At 33.5% G+C, this 22,518-nt stretch overlaps 3 protein-coding genes across 4 annotated transcripts in view; 1 reads left to right on the top strand and 2 right to left on the bottom strand.

Moving 5' to 3' along the window:
- Window positions 1-296: 296 nt before the first annotated feature.
- The window catches only part of LOC130453397 (chitooligosaccharidolytic beta-N-acetylglucosaminidase), a 36,601-nt gene continuing 14,379 nt past the window's right edge, over window positions 297-22,518 (bottom strand). Inside the window, exons 6-9 of the mRNA XM_056793112.1 lie at window positions 21,685-22,012; window positions 19,702-19,919; window positions 18,305-18,512; window positions 297-14,628 (exon numbers count right to left, since the gene is read on the bottom strand). Of these exons, the coding sequence (XP_056649090.1) occupies window positions 14,398-14,628; window positions 18,305-18,512; window positions 19,702-19,919; window positions 21,685-22,012 (985 nt within the window). The 3' untranslated portion in view covers window positions 297-14,397. The remainder of the gene's footprint in view (window positions 14,629-18,304; window positions 18,513-19,701; window positions 19,920-21,684; window positions 22,013-22,518) is intronic.
- LOC130440602 (uncharacterized) lies at window positions 318-1,772 on the bottom strand. Its single transcript, XM_056773864.1, has one exon. The coding sequence runs from the start codon at window positions 1,770-1,772 to the stop codon at window positions 318-320; it is 1,455 nt and encodes a 484-aa protein (XP_056629842.1).
- LOC130453398 (uncharacterized) lies at window positions 15,235-17,990 on the top strand. Of its 2 annotated transcripts, XM_056793113.1 has the most exons (3): window positions 15,235-15,454; window positions 15,511-15,673; window positions 15,731-17,990. In XM_056793113.1, exon 3 carries the CDS (start codon window positions 15,994-15,996, stop codon window positions 17,620-17,622), a length of 1,629 nt encoding a protein of 542 aa, XP_056649091.1. In that variant the 5' UTR covers window positions 15,235-15,454; window positions 15,511-15,673; window positions 15,731-15,993; the 3' UTR covers window positions 17,623-17,990. The 2 variants fall into 2 exon arrangements, with proteins under 2 accessions (XP_056649091.1, XP_056649092.1); XM_056793114.1 differs by having other exon boundaries at window positions 15,511-17,990.

The following is a 22,518-nucleotide window of genomic DNA, read 5'->3' on the forward strand; positions in this document are numbered from 1 at the left end:
AACATTCTTCTGGATCCGCCCAAACAAAACACATGGATCTTGAAGGATCAATGGAACGAACTTTACGTGAGAATTTCACTTCTATCTCGTCATCATCTTTGTTAACGGATAATATTTTACCGACATAATGTTCCCGGGTAGTTTTCCCTGCACATGCAATTAACACCCAATCATTAACACCTGCATCTTTATTCAAATCCTCAACAAAGTCATTCAGTTCTTCCTGATCTCGAAATTCTTCGCCAATATCATTATCACTTTCTTCATACATATCTGAAGACAATTCTGAATCTGTCTCCACAATTTTTTCACGTAGTTTATTCTTTTTCGCTGGTTGTTTTTTTTTGTTGTTTCTCCTGTAGTCTTTCAACAACCTCCGAAGAGGTTATAACTTCCGCACCGCTTGCAATCTTTGTTCTTTTTTTTTTTAGATTGTTGTTCTCGTGCTGCTTCACTTTTTCCAGCAAAAGTTCTTCAAAAGTAGTAGTGCTACCTTCACTTGCATTTTCATTGATGACTCTGTTAATCTGGTTGGGTTGATCAACAGATGGACCAGCCTGGTCTTGGTCATTCACGTGTATATCATTGCGGTTGTTGTTATCCTTTTCATGTTTTTCCCATCGTTTCATTGCAAGTGGATCAAAGTGCTCCTTCGAAATAACTTCAGAGTTATATGGAAATATTCCCCCCTTTCGAAATCCGCTGATTATAATATCGGGGTTAGTTTCCATCCAAACCTTTCCTATTAGCTTGCTAAAATGATTCTTAGGAATTCGTTGGCCCTGGTGATGTCTTTGCCACTCGATAACTTCGGTATCCCACCTTGATTTAAGGGATCGAAATACACTGAGGTCGAGCGGTTGTAGCAAATGACTAGAATGAGGGGGAAGTTTTAATATTGTCACATTATTTTGTAAAGCACACTCAATAAGGCGTTCGTCGACGTGTGATGTATGACCGTCATAAATTAATAGCACTGGTCTAGCATCGCCAATTTCTTTTAGGAAACTTTTTTCAAAATATTTTAAGAAAATATTTGACTCCATCCAACCGTTAGCTGTAGCCGCGTAGGCTGTACCTGGGAATCCTTGACCATCGGGAGCAACCCATTCATTCCATATATTTTTACCCTTAAATATGATAAGAGGTGGTGCCTTATGCCCAGCAGCGTTTCCCGCCATTAGAACCGTTATGTTTTCTCGTCCAGCACCTGCTGTGGTACGAGAAGCTGCTGTTCCCCTTTTGCCTACAACTTTCGTCTTAGATGGATCCATACAAAAACCGGACTCATCAAGATTCCAGATGAGGTGTGGCTTATCACGCAAGCCTAAGTTATCAAGAATATTCTTCAATAATTCGAAATATTTGTTAATAATGAACGGATCCAAACTTTTTTTGCGGGCGTATTCTACTGACTGTGGCTTCTTAATGGACAAACCATGTCGTTTCGAAAATCCAAGAAACCAATCTTCCCCTGCCAATCCTGCTTTAAAAGGAGTCTTTAATTTGTTTCGTTTAACATAATCGCCAACAATTTTAAGGACTTCTCTTTCTTCCTGAATAGGAATAGCTGTACTCCTACCTTGACTACTGCTCTTTACCCCTCGAATGCCTCTTAAACGATAATTCAGGGTCATCATAGGAATTTTAAATCTTTGACTGGCCTTGTATGCTGTAATTCTTCCAGACCTCACTTCTTCCATAGCCCGTTGTAAATCTTCTTTTGTATAGGAGGTAGCCCTTTTGCTTTTTCGGACGTAGTTCCTAACCATTTTATTTGTTAAAGTATAGACTGATACACTTTCGCAATCCTAAAAGAGAAATATTCCTTGGATACAATTCTTTCTTGGGGAAAGTGTGTACTACATACACACATACCCTCTCAAAATAGTACACACTTCCCTGGTATTATATTTTAAGGAGGCAAGTGTGTAGTAGCTCAAAATATATATCAAAAACCTAAATAAAAAGAAAATAACATTAACTAGTTAAAACTACAGTATTTCTTACCTTATTAATAAAAAAAACTGCTTAAAATCAATGTACTTGTCCCGATGATTATAGATTGAAAAAAGAGCAACGAACTAGATGATTTGACCACATTAACATAATAACAGAAAATACTAATTTTCACCTCAACTGAAGGTATCTGTTGCTGCCTTATATGTTAGTTCTAGAATTTATGTATGTGTCTTCAGTTATTCATAGATGGCAGAAGCAGTTTCAAACCCACTCAAGAAATAACGTTGGATTACACACTTACCCCGTAAACACACTTACCCCATCTTATCTTACCAAACTGAATTTTTCATATAAATGTCGTTGATATTGTTTAAACAATATAAATAGTTCCGTCCCCGCTTTAAGAGGTTTCTGATTTCACATAATATAAAAAAAAATTTATCAAAATCGGAGCTGTTTTTGAGGACTTTTGAAGCAAAGGCTTCATTGACGCGAGTATAAGGATGACGATTTTATTTTGTTTTCCACAAACAGGGACAGGGACGAAAGACACAATCGTACACAGTTCGTAAACGAACATAGCGTTTTCGTTATAGATCAAGTTAACGTGTTTATGTATCATATTTCAATTAAAAAAATAAACAAAAAACTTGTCCGGAAACTTTCCAGCCACCATAGAAAACAACTCGTTTTAGTGAAAATTTTCTTTGAAGAAGATACCAGAATCCTAGGAATAGTAGACTGGAGAGCAAAATTCAAAAGCAGAAAAGAATGAAGAAAACTGACAAACGAGGTCAGGATCTACAAAAAATTACAACAAGGGAGTAATCCACCCCAATAAAGGGATATGTAGACGCCCCAAGCGTTAGCCATAATCCAAGAGATTAAACAGCATGATGATGATATTATAATTCCATTAGTCACTTCAAGATGACCAATTTTCGAATCTTTATTGTTAAGTTACATAAAAAACGTATTAAATATTACTCTAGCAAAACAGGGCACTAACTATCATAGAGCTGTTTATGGGGGTTCTGATTTTTATTGTTTTATTAAAAAGGTACAGAAATCCCGGATTTTACTTGAAAGATTCTAGTATATTTCATTCAAGACGATGTAAATTTCATATTCATTTTATATGTGTAATCAGTATACGATTCAAATCTTGAAGAAATATATCAAGAATATAAGAAAGCAGTGCAGCGTTATTCTAGCGCAAAAGTTTTTTCCCAATAATTCTGATGAGTCGTTCCATCTAAAAAAATCACTGTTTTTCATAATTGAACTTAGCATTCTTACATATTAAAGTGTTTATTCATTTGAACACACTGTTTACACTACCACTACACCAACACTCATAATTCACTGTCTTCCGATACTGAAGGTAAACAGTTTACCTTCAGTCTCTGAAGACGATAACTTGTTTATCGAAACGCTAATATCAGACAGTGTAATTTTTTATTATTGGTGAAGTGGTAGCGTAAACAATGTGTTCAGTACGAATATCACCAACGGTTCCAGATATTTCAACTTAGTTGTTTCTTCATTTGATTAGTAATAATTATTCACTTATATTATCTACCGACATCTGTAGATCAATAGGGTGTTAGGAAGAAAGCTAATGTAAAAAATTACATTGTATATGTTAAATTTACTTGATAATCAATAAAACCCATCCTATTTATGCTAATTTTAAATTATAGTTAAACCATAAATGATTGACAGTTTATAATTTATTCAATACGGCTTGGTATGTAGAAAAAATCTCATGGTCTGTTCAATTCCTTCCTTCCAGGTCCTTGAGGCTCGTTTCTATTTAGCGGTTAATATAACAATGCTTTCTTCGGCCACCTGTTCTACTCCATCCTCAGCACATGTCCGTACCAGAGCAGATGCTTAGTCTCTCTTAGTCTCTCTGAAGTCGTATATCTTCTGTTTTGGATATTCTGCACGATCTTCTCAAGTAGTCTTATTTCCACATCTCCTATCTATCCATCAGTTGCCAGCACTCTCATCCATATGTCAAAATGGGCTCCACTATGATTTGTATATTGTCATCTTTGTGCTTAACTTACTTTTTTCTGACCAAGAATTTGAGTAGATTTTCCCCCTTGTTACACTCACTATTCAAATAACATCATTTACCATAAAATTTTTCAGTTATATAGCACTAATAGTGAAATATAAGAGATTTTATAATTTTTTGAGTTATGACACTATTTCAGCGGAGGTGCGATATGTAATATACATTATTTTGTATTTATTTTCAGAATTTGATGAACCTTTAATACAAATATAACGAAATAGTTTTGATAACCAATAATTCTAACGATTATTATTAAACATAAACTAAAAGTTAATAGTTTACCTGTTTACAAAACTATTTCCAAAGCTGACGTTCGAAAACTATATACCTGGATCAGTTTTATGCATACATACATACGAAATAATCGGGTGGAAATATATCGAACGAATAAATAAAAAAATAACTGTCAGTACCTATATATTTTTTATGTTATCGAGAAATATTTAAAAGTCAGAATAGTGGTGTAATTTATACTGTGAATAGTACAAAGTGTCTTCGCGTCGACTTATTTTGCCTGGAATATATTTTTTATTCGATACATTGCATACACTTGTCCTTAGTATTTTTCTACGACTTTTGTTTCGTTAATTGAAACATTATTTTGAATATTGAATTTTATATCATTTATAAAATTGGGATAGTCATCAATGCGGAGACCATAGTAAATGTAAACTTTATTTTTGCTACAAACAGGGGCGACCTGTTTTAAGAATTTTAAGAATTAAATAAATTAATAGAAGACTATTAAGTTGTGCATATTTATTCTATATAATTTTAATCTACTATTTATTCATCCTTGTTGATTGATGGAGAGGTAAACATTAAAATAACGTATAAGAAAATTCTATATCCTTCAGTAAGCGGCAGTAGGGGATGGGAATAGGGACGTGGTGGTAAGTAGCGAATGAACAGCATTAGAAGGATTGGAAGATACTTGAGCAGCATATGACAAGATAAAAGATTGTCGTCTTAAGGATAGTGGTGACTTATCAGCTTCAACATTGATACTAGCAGCGGCGCTTGAGAGAAAGGCAGAAGGCAGAGGTGAAGAGCAGTGTTGTGGACACAGTTCAAAAAGTCTCTTTTAGAATTTGAAGCCTTTACTTTATTTCGGTGTTTCGTACACAATTTTTAAACACTGTGGAGAAAAAGGTGTGTTAAAATCACGAACCCATAAGGCTCAAAATTGACGTGTTTCGGTCGTCGGACTGGGCGAACGCGTCCCCTTTTTTGTCGGATAATATCATCCGTATAGTAATTTGCTACATAATCTTCTCATTAAAATAAAAACAAATTATGTTATTACCACAAACCCTGAAGGCTAAAAAATGACATGTTTAGGTAGTTACCAAAAGCAAAAGCGTCACTTTCGTAATGCGCGGTATAAATATTCGTGGTAAACGGGTCAAAAAGAAGGTTTTTAAAGTGTTATAAGACTTCATTGATGGCCCAGAGATTATTTGTTTGTAATTTACTCTGTTGGTAATATATTGTTATAATTTTGAAGTTTTGTTAAACTTTTTTGGCGCCTCTGATTGTAAGCAAAGATTTGAATTATTTCAAAATAGTGTCGTGCATTTTTTACATAGTTAAATGATAATAATTCAGTATTGAATAATTTCAATTCGTGGAAAAATATACCAGAAAAGAAATACCAGTTTTTTCATTTTTGGATACAAATATTTTGTTTTTCAACATTAAATTACTAAGTATTCCACTTGTTTATATATAAAGATAGATTAATAAGATCGTTGTTATTCAAGTTCCTGTGAAATGTGATTTTGTTTTCATTTGAAATCCAAATTTAATACCAGTGGAAACGAAAAGTATAAATATAAGATAATAAACGAAAGTAACCTATAAGAGAAACCATCCAATTTAATCGGTTAGTTAACATCGTCGTACCAAATGGAGACAAAATCGTAATACAAAAATTTATTCTACTATGTATAAATATTCCACGAGCCAACGGTTTTTTAAATTTGTAAATAATTGTTTTGAAAATGTGATCGAGAAACGTGTTTTGTGGTTAGTACGTGATTCAGTTAATAGTATTGTTTAAAGCTATTTTTCTAGAATATTCACTCTAGATTATTCATTAGAATATTTTTAAATCAATTTCCAACATATCTTCCTACCTGTGGGTCTGTTTTTTCATTCATATATTTTAACAGAAAGAATGCGCAAAGTAAAAAAAAATGAAAGCAACGACCGATTAACGGATACCGTCCTTTAATGTATAAAATTGTTTAGGATTGGAAAACACCGATTTTATACGTCAGATACAGGAAACAATGTCTTCAAAACATTATTTTCTATAATAGTATGTTTTATAATCTATTATTTTTATTAGAAATAAATTTAATCTATTTAGATGAAAACGAACAATTTCAAAACATTAGGTTTATTAATGCATTTGAATTTTCTTGATTTTAGGTCTTCTTTCTTTTTTTAATAATTTTTTAGAGAAAGATAAAATTTAACAAAATATTTTGATAAGAAAAGTCGAAACGTCAAAATATTTTGATAGAGGAGTGTTGCCTGATTTTGGATACTTTTTTTAGTTGCGTTTTTTCCTAAGAGAAAACATTTTGTAATTATTCTTTTATGATTAAAATGTCGTGTTGCCTTATGAAAACACGTGGTGCAAACTAAAATATTTATTTCATATTTGAATAACGAGAAAAATTGGTTAAACTAAAGAATGACACACTTTTCCAAATTAAAAAAAAAGATTCCCAAAATTGGATACCTTATCTAAAATTAGGAACCTATTTTTCCATACAAAAATCACACATGTATGCTTTCTTTTTGCCACTACCAGCACATTATTCATACGACCATCGGTAGCAAATTGAACACTGCACCCAGGCTTCTCCATGTTTGTCCGTTCTTCGTCGGCATCCATATCTGAGTCATCATCATATAACATATCTTCTGAGGAGACCGAGGGTTCACGTTCGTCTTCTATATTCTTCACCCTTTTGTTTTTGCCCAACAACTTTTTAGTTTTACTCAATTTTTATAATGTTCGCAACTGGTTTTTTTTCTTAAGTGATTCTTTTCCTTGTTTCTTTTTAACACCGGCTTCTAATTCGTGCTTGTAGGGTTTTACGTTCCCTGTTTGAAGTAGGAATCATTGAACTGCAGGATGGTAAAGGCGGAAAGTCTTGAACTTTTACAATGTTCAATAACTGTTTAGTTTTAACACCGCTACCCGTTTATTGTTTCGGGGGTGTTTGACAGTTGCATTGAGCTATTGGTGTGAACTGGTTCGGACGAAAGAGTCTTATCGGAAGAGTGGTGGAGTTCTTTCTCTTTGTTTTTCTATTAGAAAGTCTACGTCTGAAAATATATTCCGATCGAATGAGAAAATTCCTGCTTTAAAAAATCCATTGGCTGATATCTCAGCATGCTGGCACATTTCTGATAAGCAGGACACAATAATTTTCATATTTCAAAAAAATTTATATTTCGAGAAGTGTTATTCTTTAGCCAATTTTGTATTTCTTATGAATAGTATGTTTTTAATAGAGACATAAAACACAAATCTAACGGTTGAATTTTATGTGAGGTGTGTGGAGGAATACAAACAATAGAGACATAATTTTTTTTTAGGCTAGGTCTATAACGTCCTGATTCCGCGAATGACTATAATGGCCGTCAAGAATGAGCAGCACGGGGTCTTTTTCTGAAGGCTTGACATGATTGATAGAATATTCCATTCATCTGGTGAATATGGGGCTCTGGATCCATCCTGCCGGAGCTCCGTCTAATAGCTCGGCCTTAATATTTTTCCGTGGAAAAACAAATAACGGAGGAACGAATCCTCCGGCGACATTCATCCATGTAACAACGGTTACAAGTGCTCCTCTCTCTGCAGCACCCACAACTCCCACTTGTTTTTTTCCTTTCAAGGTGATGACTCTAACAACCTTAGATTGTACCGTGGTGATACCGGTTTCGTCTACCTTTTCTAAGGAGATTGAAACTTATCTTCTCCATCGCTGGTTCCAGTATTTCAAAAAAAACGTTTGATATTTTCCGGGGTTCTACCCTTTTATTCTATTTTTTAAAACCCCTGCGGTTTTCTCAAAGATAGTTTGGGATGACGTCTCAAGAAATTTCGGAGCCATTTTTTACCGGCATTACTATCTCTGTTTGAAAAGGGATGGGGAAGGTTGTTTCTTCTAGCAAGCTGGTAAGCCAGCCTGCGAATATCTGCAAGTCCTAGAGCATAATATCTTCTATCCATTTCCAAACAGTACTGTACCAAGTCTTCTTCCATTTCAGCCGGTAATACTGGTTTGCGACCCATTCGTTATATTTTCTATATTTTATAAATAAATTTTATCTTCCAAAAATCATTAAAAAAAAATAATTTTAAAACAGAAGAGGCCTAAAATCAAGAACATTTGGAAACATTATTATATCAAAAGGTCTAAGATATAAGAAATTAAAGAAATATTAGGTTAATGATATGCTTACGTATCTGTACATCATTTCTAAATACTCCAATTCACATTTTTATTTAACAGACAATTTTTTTGAAAATGGAATTTTTTCTATATGATCTATACCTCGGTTTTTCTCACCTTATTTATTTCATTGTAGTATCGTTATAACACGGCTTCAAAAAACTATGATTTGTGATATCTACGTTACGTCAAAACATCGAGAACGATTAATTATTGAGCGAAAAAAATAACCGCAATGCGTTCTGGACGCTACCGAAACACCAAATACTGACCACGACGCTTCCTGGATGATTCAGCAAGATTATAAGTCAGGTAACAAATTCATTAACAAAAATTCCGAAAGGGATTCGGTACAATGTAAATGTTCAAATTATTGCGCTACTTGATCAATGCATTTATAGTAATGTTTCTCAACGGAAAGGCAGGTGCGGTGAAGCATGTCAAGTTGCCCACTAAGAGTTTCAAATTCTTCTTCAATTGCAGTTCAGAGGTCGGGAAGGGTGCGTGACCCTCCTGTAAAAACGTTGCTCTTCAAAAGGCCCCACAAGAAAAAATAACAGATCGGTGTATGAGCTCTCTAAATCATCCGGAACGCGTCAAATCCCTTTTGAAATTTGTTTTAATAAATTCATTTTGACCTTGCATCTCTTAATTCAAATTTGTTACCTAACTTATGATAACGGTATATAAGCTTTCTAAATTATCCAGGACGCGTCGTGGCCGTTTGAGCATTGTCCACGACGCGTTGTGGTCAACAAGAACGGGAAAAAAGCAAAAATTATGTCATTTCAGTAATTGGTCTTTCGGCATCGTCCAGAACGCGTCGCGTTCGTTTTTTTTTTTCGCTCAATGCTCGGGCGTAACATCTATTCTGTTTCTTCTTCTTCTTTAACTGGCACCACGGTCTTTTGAGAACTATGGCCTTCTCAACAATCGACTGCCTATCCTTTCTGTGCTTCCAACGTCGAAACCCTAGCTGGATAAAGTCCGCTACAACGTCCTCCAACCAACGAAGGTCACCGTCCTCTAGGAACTCCACACATAGTTCTGCGCGGGTATCGATCAGAAGGCATTCTCTCCACGTGTACCAGCCACCTATTGACGCGCTCCCTATTATGTGCACTATATCAACCCTCTCATTGACGCTGTGATTGATAGTAAATTATCGAAACGTAACTAAATCAGTGTAATTATAAATATTGGTGTAATGTGAAACTCATCAACGATTCCAGAAATTTCAATTAGAATGTGGTGTGTTTTAATGCTACTCTACTATGATAAAGTTGATACTAAATCTTCAAAGAATTTTAACGAAAAGTTTCTAAACGTTCTAAAAAGTGATAATTATTAACGTTTATCAGAGTACTCTTATGTTTGAGTTTATGAATACTTTGCTCATTCTTATTTGACCAGTTTTATTGGACTTTATATTGTAATGAAGTTAAATAGCTTGTTCATGTAGTTGAAGGTTGTTTCAATGACTCGATGATGATTCTATTAGTAATAACTACCCACTACTATTTGCTTGTCGGCATCCACTTTGTAATGTTATCGTTTGTGTATATAAATGATATAATTATTTATTCTTTTATGAAATTAGTATTCTTTCAACAATCTTCGATAAATTTTCATTGTTATAATCGCTTAAAGTGGCTAAAAAATGAGTATGAGATCTCTCCATATGCTATCCTAATGTTTCTGACGAGAAAAATATTGAGAATTTATGAAATTAGTATTCTTTCAACAATCTTAGATAAATTTTCGAAATTTTCATTGTTATAATCGCTTAAAGTGGATAAAAAATGAGTATGAGATCCCGCCACATGTTATCCTGATGTTCCTGGCAAGGAGAATAATGAGAATTTATGAAATTAGTACATTTCCATCAGTTCTTGACAAATTTGGAGAATTATAAATTTATATAATAGCTTATACACTCATATTTCGATATTATGTTCTATAATGTAACTTTTTCATCTTGTGAAAAGTTTGCACTTCGCGGCTTCCTTTGCCTTACAAAGAATATAGATTCAGGATACTGACGATATGAATTTACAATTTAAAGACACAACAAATGAACGTTTAAGTATTAGACATTAAAATGTATAGCATACATTCAATTTCAATACAATCTTCAGTTAAAATGACATATGACGTTAATGTGAGACAATTGACGTAAATATTCATATTGTAGTTCAGTTTAGGACAATTGACACTAGAGAAAAAGGAAAAGAAAGGATTAAGCCAACTTAATCATAGAACGTTCATCAACATAAACCCTCCTTAAATAATTGGGCCTGTTTAGAAAAGATTGGCTTACATGTTAATTAATTAATGTTTATATATTTGCCGCGCTAAAAATTATCGTTCGTCTTGTCTTTCAATGACTAAAACCATAGAATATATAGCTCCTCTGACTGACAGACCGAAGAACTAAACTAGACGCGCATGTGCAGTTAACAAGTATTGCCATTCCGTTTGTACGTCGTTGTACGTTCGGTCCGGATTCCCAACATAGTGGTTTCTCCTCCAAATTTAGAGGTAAAAATGTGAGATGAAATGTTCAAATATCGCTATATAACATTGTAAACAATAAAATATGATGATAATAAGGATAACATATGATTATGGTTCGATCCACACTGCAACGGAATAGTGGATATTGCCCAACATTTTAACCATCTCCAAAAATTTTGAGGTTATTCAATGTCGATATGTATAATTTTAAAAAAAATGATGCTAATAATAAAGGATTTTAGGGGGAAGTTGTATTAATTGTGGGGGTTTTTAATTGGGGTTTTAGGTAGATAAATTTTTGAGAGTTGGGAACACTGCGTTCGGTTTATGTCACTCTCGCTATCACACTAGTGAACAATGGACAGTTATGAGGGGAACTAGTTCGAGTAGTTTATCTGTGGGAGCATTCTTACAACATAGTTCGTTCGCGAACTACACAAAACTAGTGTTGTCATGTACACATTTTATAATTATATGAACAAGCTACATAACTACAATATGTTCATATCTTAAGGCACTAATAATTTACAGAATGTGTCTAGATAAATGTTTTTTCATATATAAATATATATATATTCTAATTATAATAAATGTATAATAAAAGTATATAGTTCGATACCTATATTGCAGAAAGTTTTAAAATAAAAATAAAATTTGCGAGTTGCAGTTTTCTAATAAAATTCTAACTCAAAATGAAATAATTTTAATTTAAAACTTATTGTATACTAAAGACTGTCCAATTTTATAATACAATATTTTTCATCTTAATTATTTAAAATTTATGGTACATTTTACCTAATGCAATTAACAGTAAGTTATGATTTGTAAAATATTGTATCAATAATACTAGTTTGAAAAACGGTATTGTGACTAAAACTTGAAATTTCTTTCATGTCTCAGTCAGACAGTGTATTGAAAAATAGAATTTAGGTTAAGTAACCGTCATCCTATGAGACTATATGGCTCCTGTAGAACTGCTTACTGCAAATAATGTTAATATATTAGGGCATGGCCATCTGAAATCGATTAATTGATTACTCGGACCAAAAAAATCGATATATCGTACTGAACAGATTGAGTGAATCGATATATCACCTCTGAAAATCGACAATCGATGGCATGATGATTACTATACAATGGAACCTGATAATGTTTGGAAATATGGAAACTATTTTTTTTTTATATTTTGTATCAATATCTAATAAAAAGAGTGCCAAATGGTATGTTGGAAAAATTTTTACAAATTGTAACTGAAGTGTTAATTACTTTATATAATTTTGCCGTTAGTGAACCCCCTAATTATTGAGAGTGATTTAATTTAAAAAATTATGTTGCTAAAGTATCATGTGACTATTTATAAAATTAAGTAGAAACTTGTATTGTAAATATTGTATTTTATTTCTTAATACATGAAATGCTTTTTAAAATAAATATTTTCAGTGTTTCATTTTCCTGCAAGATAAAATCTCTATCATTCCTACTTTTCTCTACAACTTAATTGATGACAATATCTACTTCAGATCAGTAAAATCATAAAATGACGCCATAGTATGAACAAGCAATTTTATTTTCAGTTAAAGTACAACGTAACTGATGGTAAACTTGAACACTTTACAATTTTTTGTCAAAGAAAATTATATATCAACTAATTTTCATGACTGAAATATAGCAAACTGCTTGAATTATGACATTCTGCTGAAAACTCTTCGAAACTTGCCTTTATTCAATTACTATCATTGCAAATGAGTCTAATTTAGATATTTATCCGGAATTTAATGTACAAAATGTAAATGTAGGAAATAGGGTCACAATGGTGAGATAGAATTAGAAAATAAGGAACAAATAGTACACCAGTATCTACGGATAAAGAAAATTTGAAGACCAATGGGATTTTTTCATTGTAGTCTCGAGATGTCGATTATTTCATATCCACCTGCCCAAGTCTCGAGAGAAAGTGAGAGACTCCACTCACAGTGACAAGTTTAGTATAAATTGTTTTATTCATATAAATTTTTCACACTCGTAAATTGGTTGAGGATAGAAGATGCACAACAATTTAGAAATTTTATCCGGATGTCTACAGTGCAATTATATGCAGTGCAGTGATATTGATGTTGTTGGGATGAAACCTGGTACAATAAATTTTAAGGCCGAGAAAAATTTGCATGGACAGGTAGGCATACTACGACGTAATTCGTTCCTTCCCTGAACGTCGAATAAATTAATTAATATTTTCAACTTAGTATTTTATGTAAGTTCCAGTAAAGTTGGAATCACATGGTTACGGTCATCACAATTTTAATTCAATTAGAGGCACAAGTATGATAAGCCACCCCACAACGATCATCATGAAACTGTATAGATAAAATGAAAGTCTAGTAATTTTTATAAGGTTAGGTTAGGTTGTGCTAGAGACTGAAATAAAGATAAACAAAAATAATTTTGCTTAATCAAATATTTTAATTGGACTTAAGTTTATAACTTTTGCAACTTTTTTCATAGAAACTCTTCTGCACATGCGTCAATCATAATGACTTTAACATACAGATAGATATTGATGAGATCTATCGACAAAGTTTTAAAATTAGTATTTCAAATTAACACTATCGATTTTCACACATTTACGAAGTTATGTCTTTTAAATTTGAAAATATGGTCGGGTATTAGATAATTAAAATCAAATAAGACTCTGCATCATATCTTCCTTTATCATAATAGGTGAAGCAAGTACCTGATTTTTAATGTACACACTGATTGGCAATCAACTCATCATCAAACATGTAAAGATGCCGAGTAACACACCTCATGTTGCTGATACCAATCTGAAACCGCCTATCCAAATTATTCGATAAATATGTGATATAGGAAAAGGACAAGTTGTAGTGGAACTAATAACCTAACTAAATAGCTTTTCTTGCCGTCATGTAGTGTCATAAATTACTATAGTCTTTTTTTTTTATGGGCGAGCTAGCAATATAACCTACTTACTAATCCAAAACTTGTATGGTCATTTTACAACCATAAGCTGCACAGAACAATAAAGAACAGTTTGGATTGATCAAAAGCCCTGAGTATTAAAGAATGGTCTTAGTTTTATCCATATAATAAGGTCCTAGTTATATATTCTTAACATTTCAGTTTAGTTGCAACTTGCAAGGTGCAATCTATTGTAAATTCTAGTTCTTAAACTAAACACTTAATTTCTGAAATATAGTATTTTTTTTTAAATAGGTTATTCTGTAATTTAAACCGTTATTCCAAAGAGGTTTTCAATTTTATTTTACTGAACGTAGACGTTTGAAATCAGAGCATATTTACATGAGAGTTTTATTCCTAAATATTTAAATTACAATTCTAGAGATATCCGTTACATTCACCTTCGTTTTCTATACACCATTCAGGCATAACAGCATCCGCGTGGATACCTAGCTTGATCAAACGTTCTCTGTGTGCGAACATTCTATACTCTGCTGTATTAGCTGCGGTAGATGGGTTCGTCCACATTCTTTCTGCAGCTGCAGCAGCTCGTGGCCATACTCTTGAATCTATATTAGTATCGTCTACTAGTTCACCCCACATACAAACCTATGAAATAATTCAAATATCAACAGGACTTTATTCTATATTCACTATATCTACGACAGCCCAAGCAGCACAGTGTCGTTATAATGACGTCAATTATTGGACATTATTAGTCGGCGACGTCGTAGACCAATAAGCGACGTCCATATGACGTGACATTTCAGATGTCATTTTGACGTCGTCTAGAGACGTCTTTCGTACGTTTTCGGTCGTTTTAAGTGCTTTTTAATCAACTATAAAAAAAATTAGAACGAAAGTTTATTACAAAAACTAAGCCCTATACGTGCTTTATAAAAAATTGTACATTTTAAATTGTTGTTTACCTAAAATTTGGATATAAATATAAATTCATTAATTAGCAATGAAAATACTAAACTGACGTTTTAAGTGGAAATGCAATTTGAATTTAAAGATGAAGTGAGAATGTTGTAATTAACAATTATTTAACTATTTTATTAGTAGGAAACAATTATTTTTAGCATCGATTCCTGTCGAGGCTGTCGACCAAGATTTAATTTTGGCGCGTTTTTAATCGAAATGCCACGATACGATACGAGACGTGCAGGCGCATGCGTGCTGGACTGCTGGTGTGAACGCGTGTGCGCGTAATGGCGGACGGCAGCAAAAAGTTGTAATCACTTTATTGAAGACCATTAGAGAACAGAACAATCAAATTTTGCAGTGGATCCGAAAACAAGATCGCAGTGGCAATCACGCCAGTAATACAGATTTACCAGATGATATAGGCGTACAGTTTCCTTTGAATTCTCAAGAGGATATTACCAAATTGGAAACATACCTGGGTGAAAAAAATAATTGCCTGGCTTTGGTGAGTGTTCTGTACCACTTAATATGTATTTTACAATTTAAATTATGTGATTCCAGTCGGCATATCTATCGACTTTTGGAGGGAGAGATTTTACTGGACATACAAACCGCATTTTAAATTTTTTGTTCACTTATTCTCTTGCAACTAATTGGAATTTTTGTGGCAAACGAGGTGAGAAAAAGGCTTTTAAAAACTTAAACGTAAAGGATGTGATTATTGGTAAGTGTTTTCACTTGTAGGTGCATACTTATTATTAATCTGAAACAACATTTTTAGGTGCTGTAAGAAAAAGCTCCCTTCTAGTCAGTCAGAAAGAAATAGAAGATACCATCAAGGTGTGGTTGAAACATGCACCAGAGAAATTGAAAAAGCAGCAGCATGGCAACCCGTAAGAAAAAAAGTGTTGTTAGTCAAAGACAACTCTACAGAAGGGTGGCAGAAGCAAATTTAGCACCTGTGAGTCAGAATTGTTATAATACATCTTTAATAGTTAATAATGATTCCAATGAATCATCAAATTCCATTTTTTTGCTGATTCAATGTGTGAAAGTGAAAATGACACCTGTTCCTCAAGAGATTTAGATTTTAATGTAAACTCGCCTAATGAAAATTTGCTCTTCAATGATGCGACGTTATACAACCATTTGACTTCCTATTCCAGTAACGTGGCCCCTAACGATTTATTTTCTAATGAAACGCCGCCTAGCGATTTGCATTCGAAATTGTCAAACTGGGCAGTTTCAAGGTACGTTCGACGTACAGTAGTTACTCATCTCTTGCATATCTTGCATCCATACCATAATGAGTTACCGTTAGACAGTCGAACGCTGCTGAAAACGCCCAGAGAAACGAAAACAAAATCGTTGTTAAATGGCGAATATTGTCATTTTGGACTTGTTAACGCTTTAAAATTAAAGTTATTGTCAGTGCCTAATATTTCTCAGTACAGCATTATCAACATTTCATTTAATGTAGATGGACTGTCCATTTATAGAAATGGTCAGAAACATGATCTCTGGCCCATTTTAGCATTTGTAAAAAATTTTAATAGTGAGCCGTTTGTTGTTGGTTCTTTTTTAGGAAGTGGCAAACCAAATTTATTGTCAGCGTTTTTAGAAGATTTTTTAATTGAGTTATCGAACTTACTTACCACGGGCATTGAAATTAATAATAATATCCATGAAGTAAAAGTTCACAGCTTTGTTTGCGATGCTCCTGCGCGCGCATATCTGAAATGTGTGAAGACCCATTCAGGGTATAGTTCCTGTGAAAGGTGCGACAACTCTGGAGAACACCTGGGACGTGTCATTTTCAAAAATTTACCTTTTAACAAGAGAGACAACGAATCTTTTCGGACTAAAATTGATGTATCTCATCATCATGGAGAATCTCCTCTAATAGCTCTTCCTATAGATTTGATCTATGTATTTTCTTTAGACTATATACACCTAGTTTGTCTAGGTGTAATGAAAAAACTTTTGCGTATTTGGACAGGACGCGCAAGCCGAGCCAAAATGAGCTCTACTGCATTTCAAAATGTATCTGAAAAAATTGTTTTTCTCAGTAAATGTATTCCAGTAGAATTCAATCGGAAAGGGCGCAGTTTGTCCCAGTTGGCAGATTGGAAAGCAACGGAATTTCGAACATTTTTACTGTATATTGGGCCAGTTGCTTTGTATGGGAATGTCGATTTGGCAATATATGAGCATTTTTTGCTATTTCATTGTTCAATTATGATACTTATTTCTAAACGCCATATTGAAAAATTCGGAGTTCCATTTGCGCGCCAACTTTTGCATTTATTCGTAACGCACAGTGAAAAGATCTACGGATTAGAGTTCTTAGTTTACAATGTACATTCCTTATTACATTTGGCAGATGACGTTGAAAATTTCGGGCCACTAGACAATTCGTCAGCATTTCCATTTGAAAATTATCTCCACCATTTAAAATCGTTAGTTCAGTCTCCGAATAAACCGTTACAACAGATTAATAGACGCTTAAAAGAAATTGAAATGACAGTGTATGAAAAACATGACTCTACTTCACCTGATGATGAACACTTCTGTAAATGTGAATTGTCCCATTTCTTAGGACCAACGCCAAATTTCTCTTGCAAGCAGTATAAAAAGCTTCATTATAAAGATTTTATTTTTTCTATTGCATAATATTCAGAAGCAAATTGTTTTTGTCTTACCTTAGAAGGATTGGTTTTCAAAATAGAAAATATAGTAGTGGATAATAATGGAGCAGTTTTTATATTAGGTAGGAGGTTTCAGGATTACCGTTCATTTTACAAATACCCTGTCGACTCAAAAGAATTCTATGTTTATCGCATCCAAAATTTATCGGAGTATATCGAGTTATTGCACTGCCACAAAGTTTTTTCGAAATGTATTGTTTTTCCTTTCAAGCGGGAATGGTTGTCATTTTCATTATTGCATCATTAGTAATTCCTTATTTCAACTTTTATGTTCTATAAGTGTAATAGTATGTAGTTTTTTAAGATTTTGTAATAAACTGGTATTAATTTGAACGAATTTTTTTATATTTTTGATCCTACTTATACGTCATTTGTCAAAAGTAAGTACGTCATTTTGACGTCTCACCAGCCGGACTAGGTACGTCATTAGTTGAGGTCTGTAGGATGTGACATTAACCCGTCATAATCACGTCATTTTAGACGTCTTTTTAGACGTCCCCATTGGTCGCCAATGGCCTATAATTGACGTCATAGTAACGACACTGTGCTGCTTGGGAGGGTACTTAAAGAATCAGTTTAGGGACCCGCGAACAAAATACTCTGTCGTGGATGCAACTGCAATTTGGTTTCAAGTAATTTCTATTTACCTCACCACCTAAGATTGCTTCATTATACGATGAGTACATAGTGTTGTCGTAAACAGTTTTCCATTTATGATAAGTCCAGTACTCTCCCCAAAAACCATGATCTAAATACCATTTATCTTTTGTGGAAATAATTACTCGGTAATCTAAATTCAATAGTTGTTTTATTAGGTCGTTTTCACTTTCTGGCACCCAAGTTTGTATAATAAATCTAAAAATAACTATTATTATGTCGTCTATAAATACCTTAGAATAGAAATGAAAAACTATCTGCCATTATGACGAGAAAGATCCGAAACGTATGGTACATAATCAATCCATTTGATAAACTTTGAAAATTTTGATGCAAGCATTTTTAATCATCTCATTTTGTATATCTAACATTATTTACAAAAAATTACAAAAACATCAAGCGGATTGTTTACGAGGTATCTTGACTGACCTAGAGATGGCGGTAGTTGCTTGAAAATACTAATGTACGAGGTCTGGCTATTAAATAATGAGAGTGGTTACGAAAAAAGTGCTTACACCACCCAAAAACACGCTCACGAGATAGAAAATTGCCCCCATAGGCGCGCAGTGTAGTCAGACCTCGTATGTATGTTCCAAGCTGGAAGACGCCACGTTGTTTTGTTCAGTATTTGTTTAGCAGCCATCAACAGTGAGCGTTTATTAGAAAGGCTTCAGCCCAACCAATATAAAAGCAGAACTAGATTCTATTCTGGGTGAGGCTGCTGCCAAACCACCTGCGAAAACCAGCATCGCAGTGGTTGACCAAATGAGGTGACGACTTCTGAAATGTTGAATAAAATCCACGAAGTGGTACTGGATGATCGTCGACTGAAGATAAGGGAGCTAGTAGACTAAGTAGGCATTTCAAAAAGTGCGTTACATCGCATATTAACTCCCACATTTGGTCACCATGGAACGAAAACAGCGTTGTGAAATGATTCAATGTGTTTTGCAATGTTTTATACAAATTAAGTCGAATTTTTGCGCCGTTCAATAATCGTGGGTCCATCACGTCACCACCCAAACAAATGAACAATCACAATAATAGACTGAAGAGGGAGAATCGGCTCCAAAGAAGTCAATCCATCTGCAGGCAAGGTCATGGCATCGGTTTTTTGGCAAATTTAATTCAAGAATTATTGTTTTCACACGACACCTTAGGAATAATTGCATTAGGATACGTCTAAATAAATAATTCCAGCCCCCGTTCTAAGTATCAATTTGTTTATTGTGTTGTCTACAAACAATTATTATCCAGTAAAAAGATGGACGTTGCGAAACTGTTTCAACGATAAGAAGTACCTATATTGATCAATAAAATATTATAAAACAAGTTAATATTGAATCCTTTTTATATTATACTTTAAAATGAAATAATATTGACATACCTTTCTTTGGATAAATATTTAGTTATAATTGATGGATCGGTCAAATGACTACTCCATACAATAATTGAAGTTTTATTGTGTCCAGTAGCTTGATCAAATGCTTTTAAGTTTTTCTTTTGAAATTCACCCCATAGATCGAAGTAAGTTTCTTGTGTTAATGGTCTATTCTTTAAATATTCCAGTATCTCTGGAGTTGAATTCCAGCATGGTATAAACACCTAAAAATAAGTAAAAAGTTAGTTCTTGATAATATTCCATATATTTGATAACAACAGAAAACCTTTTATAGTTACATGTTATATCATGATAGATTCTAGTCCTTTCACAGTATAATAATTTTTTCCAAAGGACTCCTCATTTAAACGTTTAACAAAAATATGTACACTATATAATTATAGTTTAAAATTGCTGCGTTTTGCAAGTCGTTGCAGGTTTTGTAATGAAAGGTCAGTTTTTTTAAGCAATCCTACAGATTTCTCAAAATAAGATTGTTGACACGTTCAATCTTAAATCATATGAGGTATTCCGGAAATTTCTCAATAAAAAAAGAGCAATTTTTTTTTCAAAATTCAATTTAGCAACATTTCGATGTTGTTCTATTGATTCAAAGTAATTGTCTGAGGTTTCAAACACGGTTACAACTTCTGTTACGATCCCACGTTACACATTTGAAATTCTTTGAGGTATTACTTTATTTTGGAAAATCGAAAAAAGCCTCTGGAAGCAATAACGGAGCCGTAGGGTTGGTATATTAAGATGAGGGTCCGGAACATTTTTAGGAAGCACAGCTGATGATTGATCGTTTGTCTATGGCGATCGAAAATTCAAGCCTTAAAAAAGTCAATTAAATTACGAAAAGATAGAGATATAACTGAAAGCTATCTTAGGTATATTAAAGTCTCTTTTATGCACGCGTTTTTTGTCGCTGGTCGTGGGGCGACAAGAAACGCGGCGTTATTTTGTAAACAATAACAAAGCGTGCCTTGTCGCGTGCCGCTTTCAAATTTCATCAGTTCCAACTTTTGCAAGTGGACCACACAACGGCAGTGATTAAAAATGGATCCGTGTGTTTTTAAGTATTTGATATATAGAAATTTATAGGTGACGTCGATATTTTTGAAATTCTCGCGACCTCGCAAGGTCGAAAATCACGGTCATTTCGTACTTAGGTAGGAGCAGAAATATCCGCCAGTTTGCTCGTTCATTGAATTAGTGGTAAATAAAACATTACAAGTTTAAAACATTTTTTGAGTTAACTATTGGTTTCACTACCAGCGACAAAAAACGCGTGCATAAAAGAGGCCTAAGATCAATAACAATACCAAAATAAAAAAAAATAAAACGCACGAAATGTAACTAAAAACTTATTTTTTAAGCTTTGATTGATGAAAATTCTAAAATTATGTCATCAAAGTTTAGTTTGGAAACAGCTACAAACTCTATATAAAGAATCACCAAACTTAGGCAAGTTTGGTTGGTTTATTAGGTTCAAGATATGTTCACAGCTTGTGACGGTCACTGGCATGGTGACAAATATCCTTAAACTTATCTCGATATTTGGATATGCATTTTGTACTTGATAAGCTTTTAGAATATCCAAACGTGAAGCTGATTCTATGTCTTCAATGAGCTCAATTATCTAAAATTTTAAGACTTCTTTCAACTATCTACATCTTGATTATACTTTAGCCCAAAGTCTTTTGCATAATTTACCAATGAAACTAAGTTTTACTCAGTTTACTCAGTTTTTTAATGAAGAACTTGCCAGAAACCGAAAGTTATTAGCTCGCGCCTATCAGATTTAAGTGAAATTACAGTGATTGTATACCCAATGTGATCCAATTCATACGGTTACGTATTATTTAAACAAGATTTGCTTTAGAATCTTAAATTAGTAGCAAATTGGTTCATAGATATATTTATTATCATTGCTATAAACTTTTTCGTGAATGATTTGAAGCCAGGAATGATTTTTATACAAACCTCATCACCACCTTGATGGAACATCAAACTATCTGGAATCGTTTCGACAATATCTTTATACAAATCTGTTAAAACATCATACAACTTCTGATTCACGGGGTTCAATTGACCACAAGGTGGTTGAATACAAAAAGACCTCCATGGTTGTTTATTAACGCATACTGCTAAATTTCCGAGACCAGCATCGTAACCCCATTGCCATCCCATTCCAGCATGCGATGGCCCGTCTATTTCAATAAGAATTCTGACTCCTCTAGTTTCAGCGTATTTAACAAGTGAACTCATATTTTCTTTTGTATAAATTTTTGTTGGACTGTAAGCACCAAATCTAGAACGAGACAATTCTTCGTAAAATAATGTTTGTTTTTATAACAATATTAACAATACAAAATCAAAACAACCCGTGGTGTCATTGGAATAGATGTCCTTTGAATCGTACAAGCCAACAAAGTAACAATTACGTTTGTTTCAAAATTACAAAACGATTATCCACAAACTACAACCAATCACTAAAGACCTGGTGTGCAGAAATTTCTTGTGTACATACGCCTTCCGACAGCTTGGGCCAATAGAAATAGATTTATGTTTACGATTCGATGTTTTCATTGGTAAACAGTGGAGATGATGAGTCCACGTGGACTGACGGTTTGTTAGATGTGTACCGAATTTTATACGGGAAATAAACATTATTTTTCAGTTTTAATAGTTGATATAGGAAGAATTATACTAGAACTGGTCTGAACAAGACGAAAATCAGTCACTCGAAGATAAAGACAGAAATCATCATCATGTCTATCATTCGTACTAGAAGTGATACTAAATCTTTCATTTATT

Source organism: Diorhabda sublineata, chromosome 2 (assembly GCF_026230105.1).
Source record: "Diorhabda sublineata isolate icDioSubl1.1 chromosome 2, icDioSubl1.1, whole genome shotgun sequence".
Taxonomy (NCBI): domain Eukaryota; kingdom Metazoa; phylum Arthropoda; class Insecta; order Coleoptera; family Chrysomelidae; genus Diorhabda; species Diorhabda sublineata.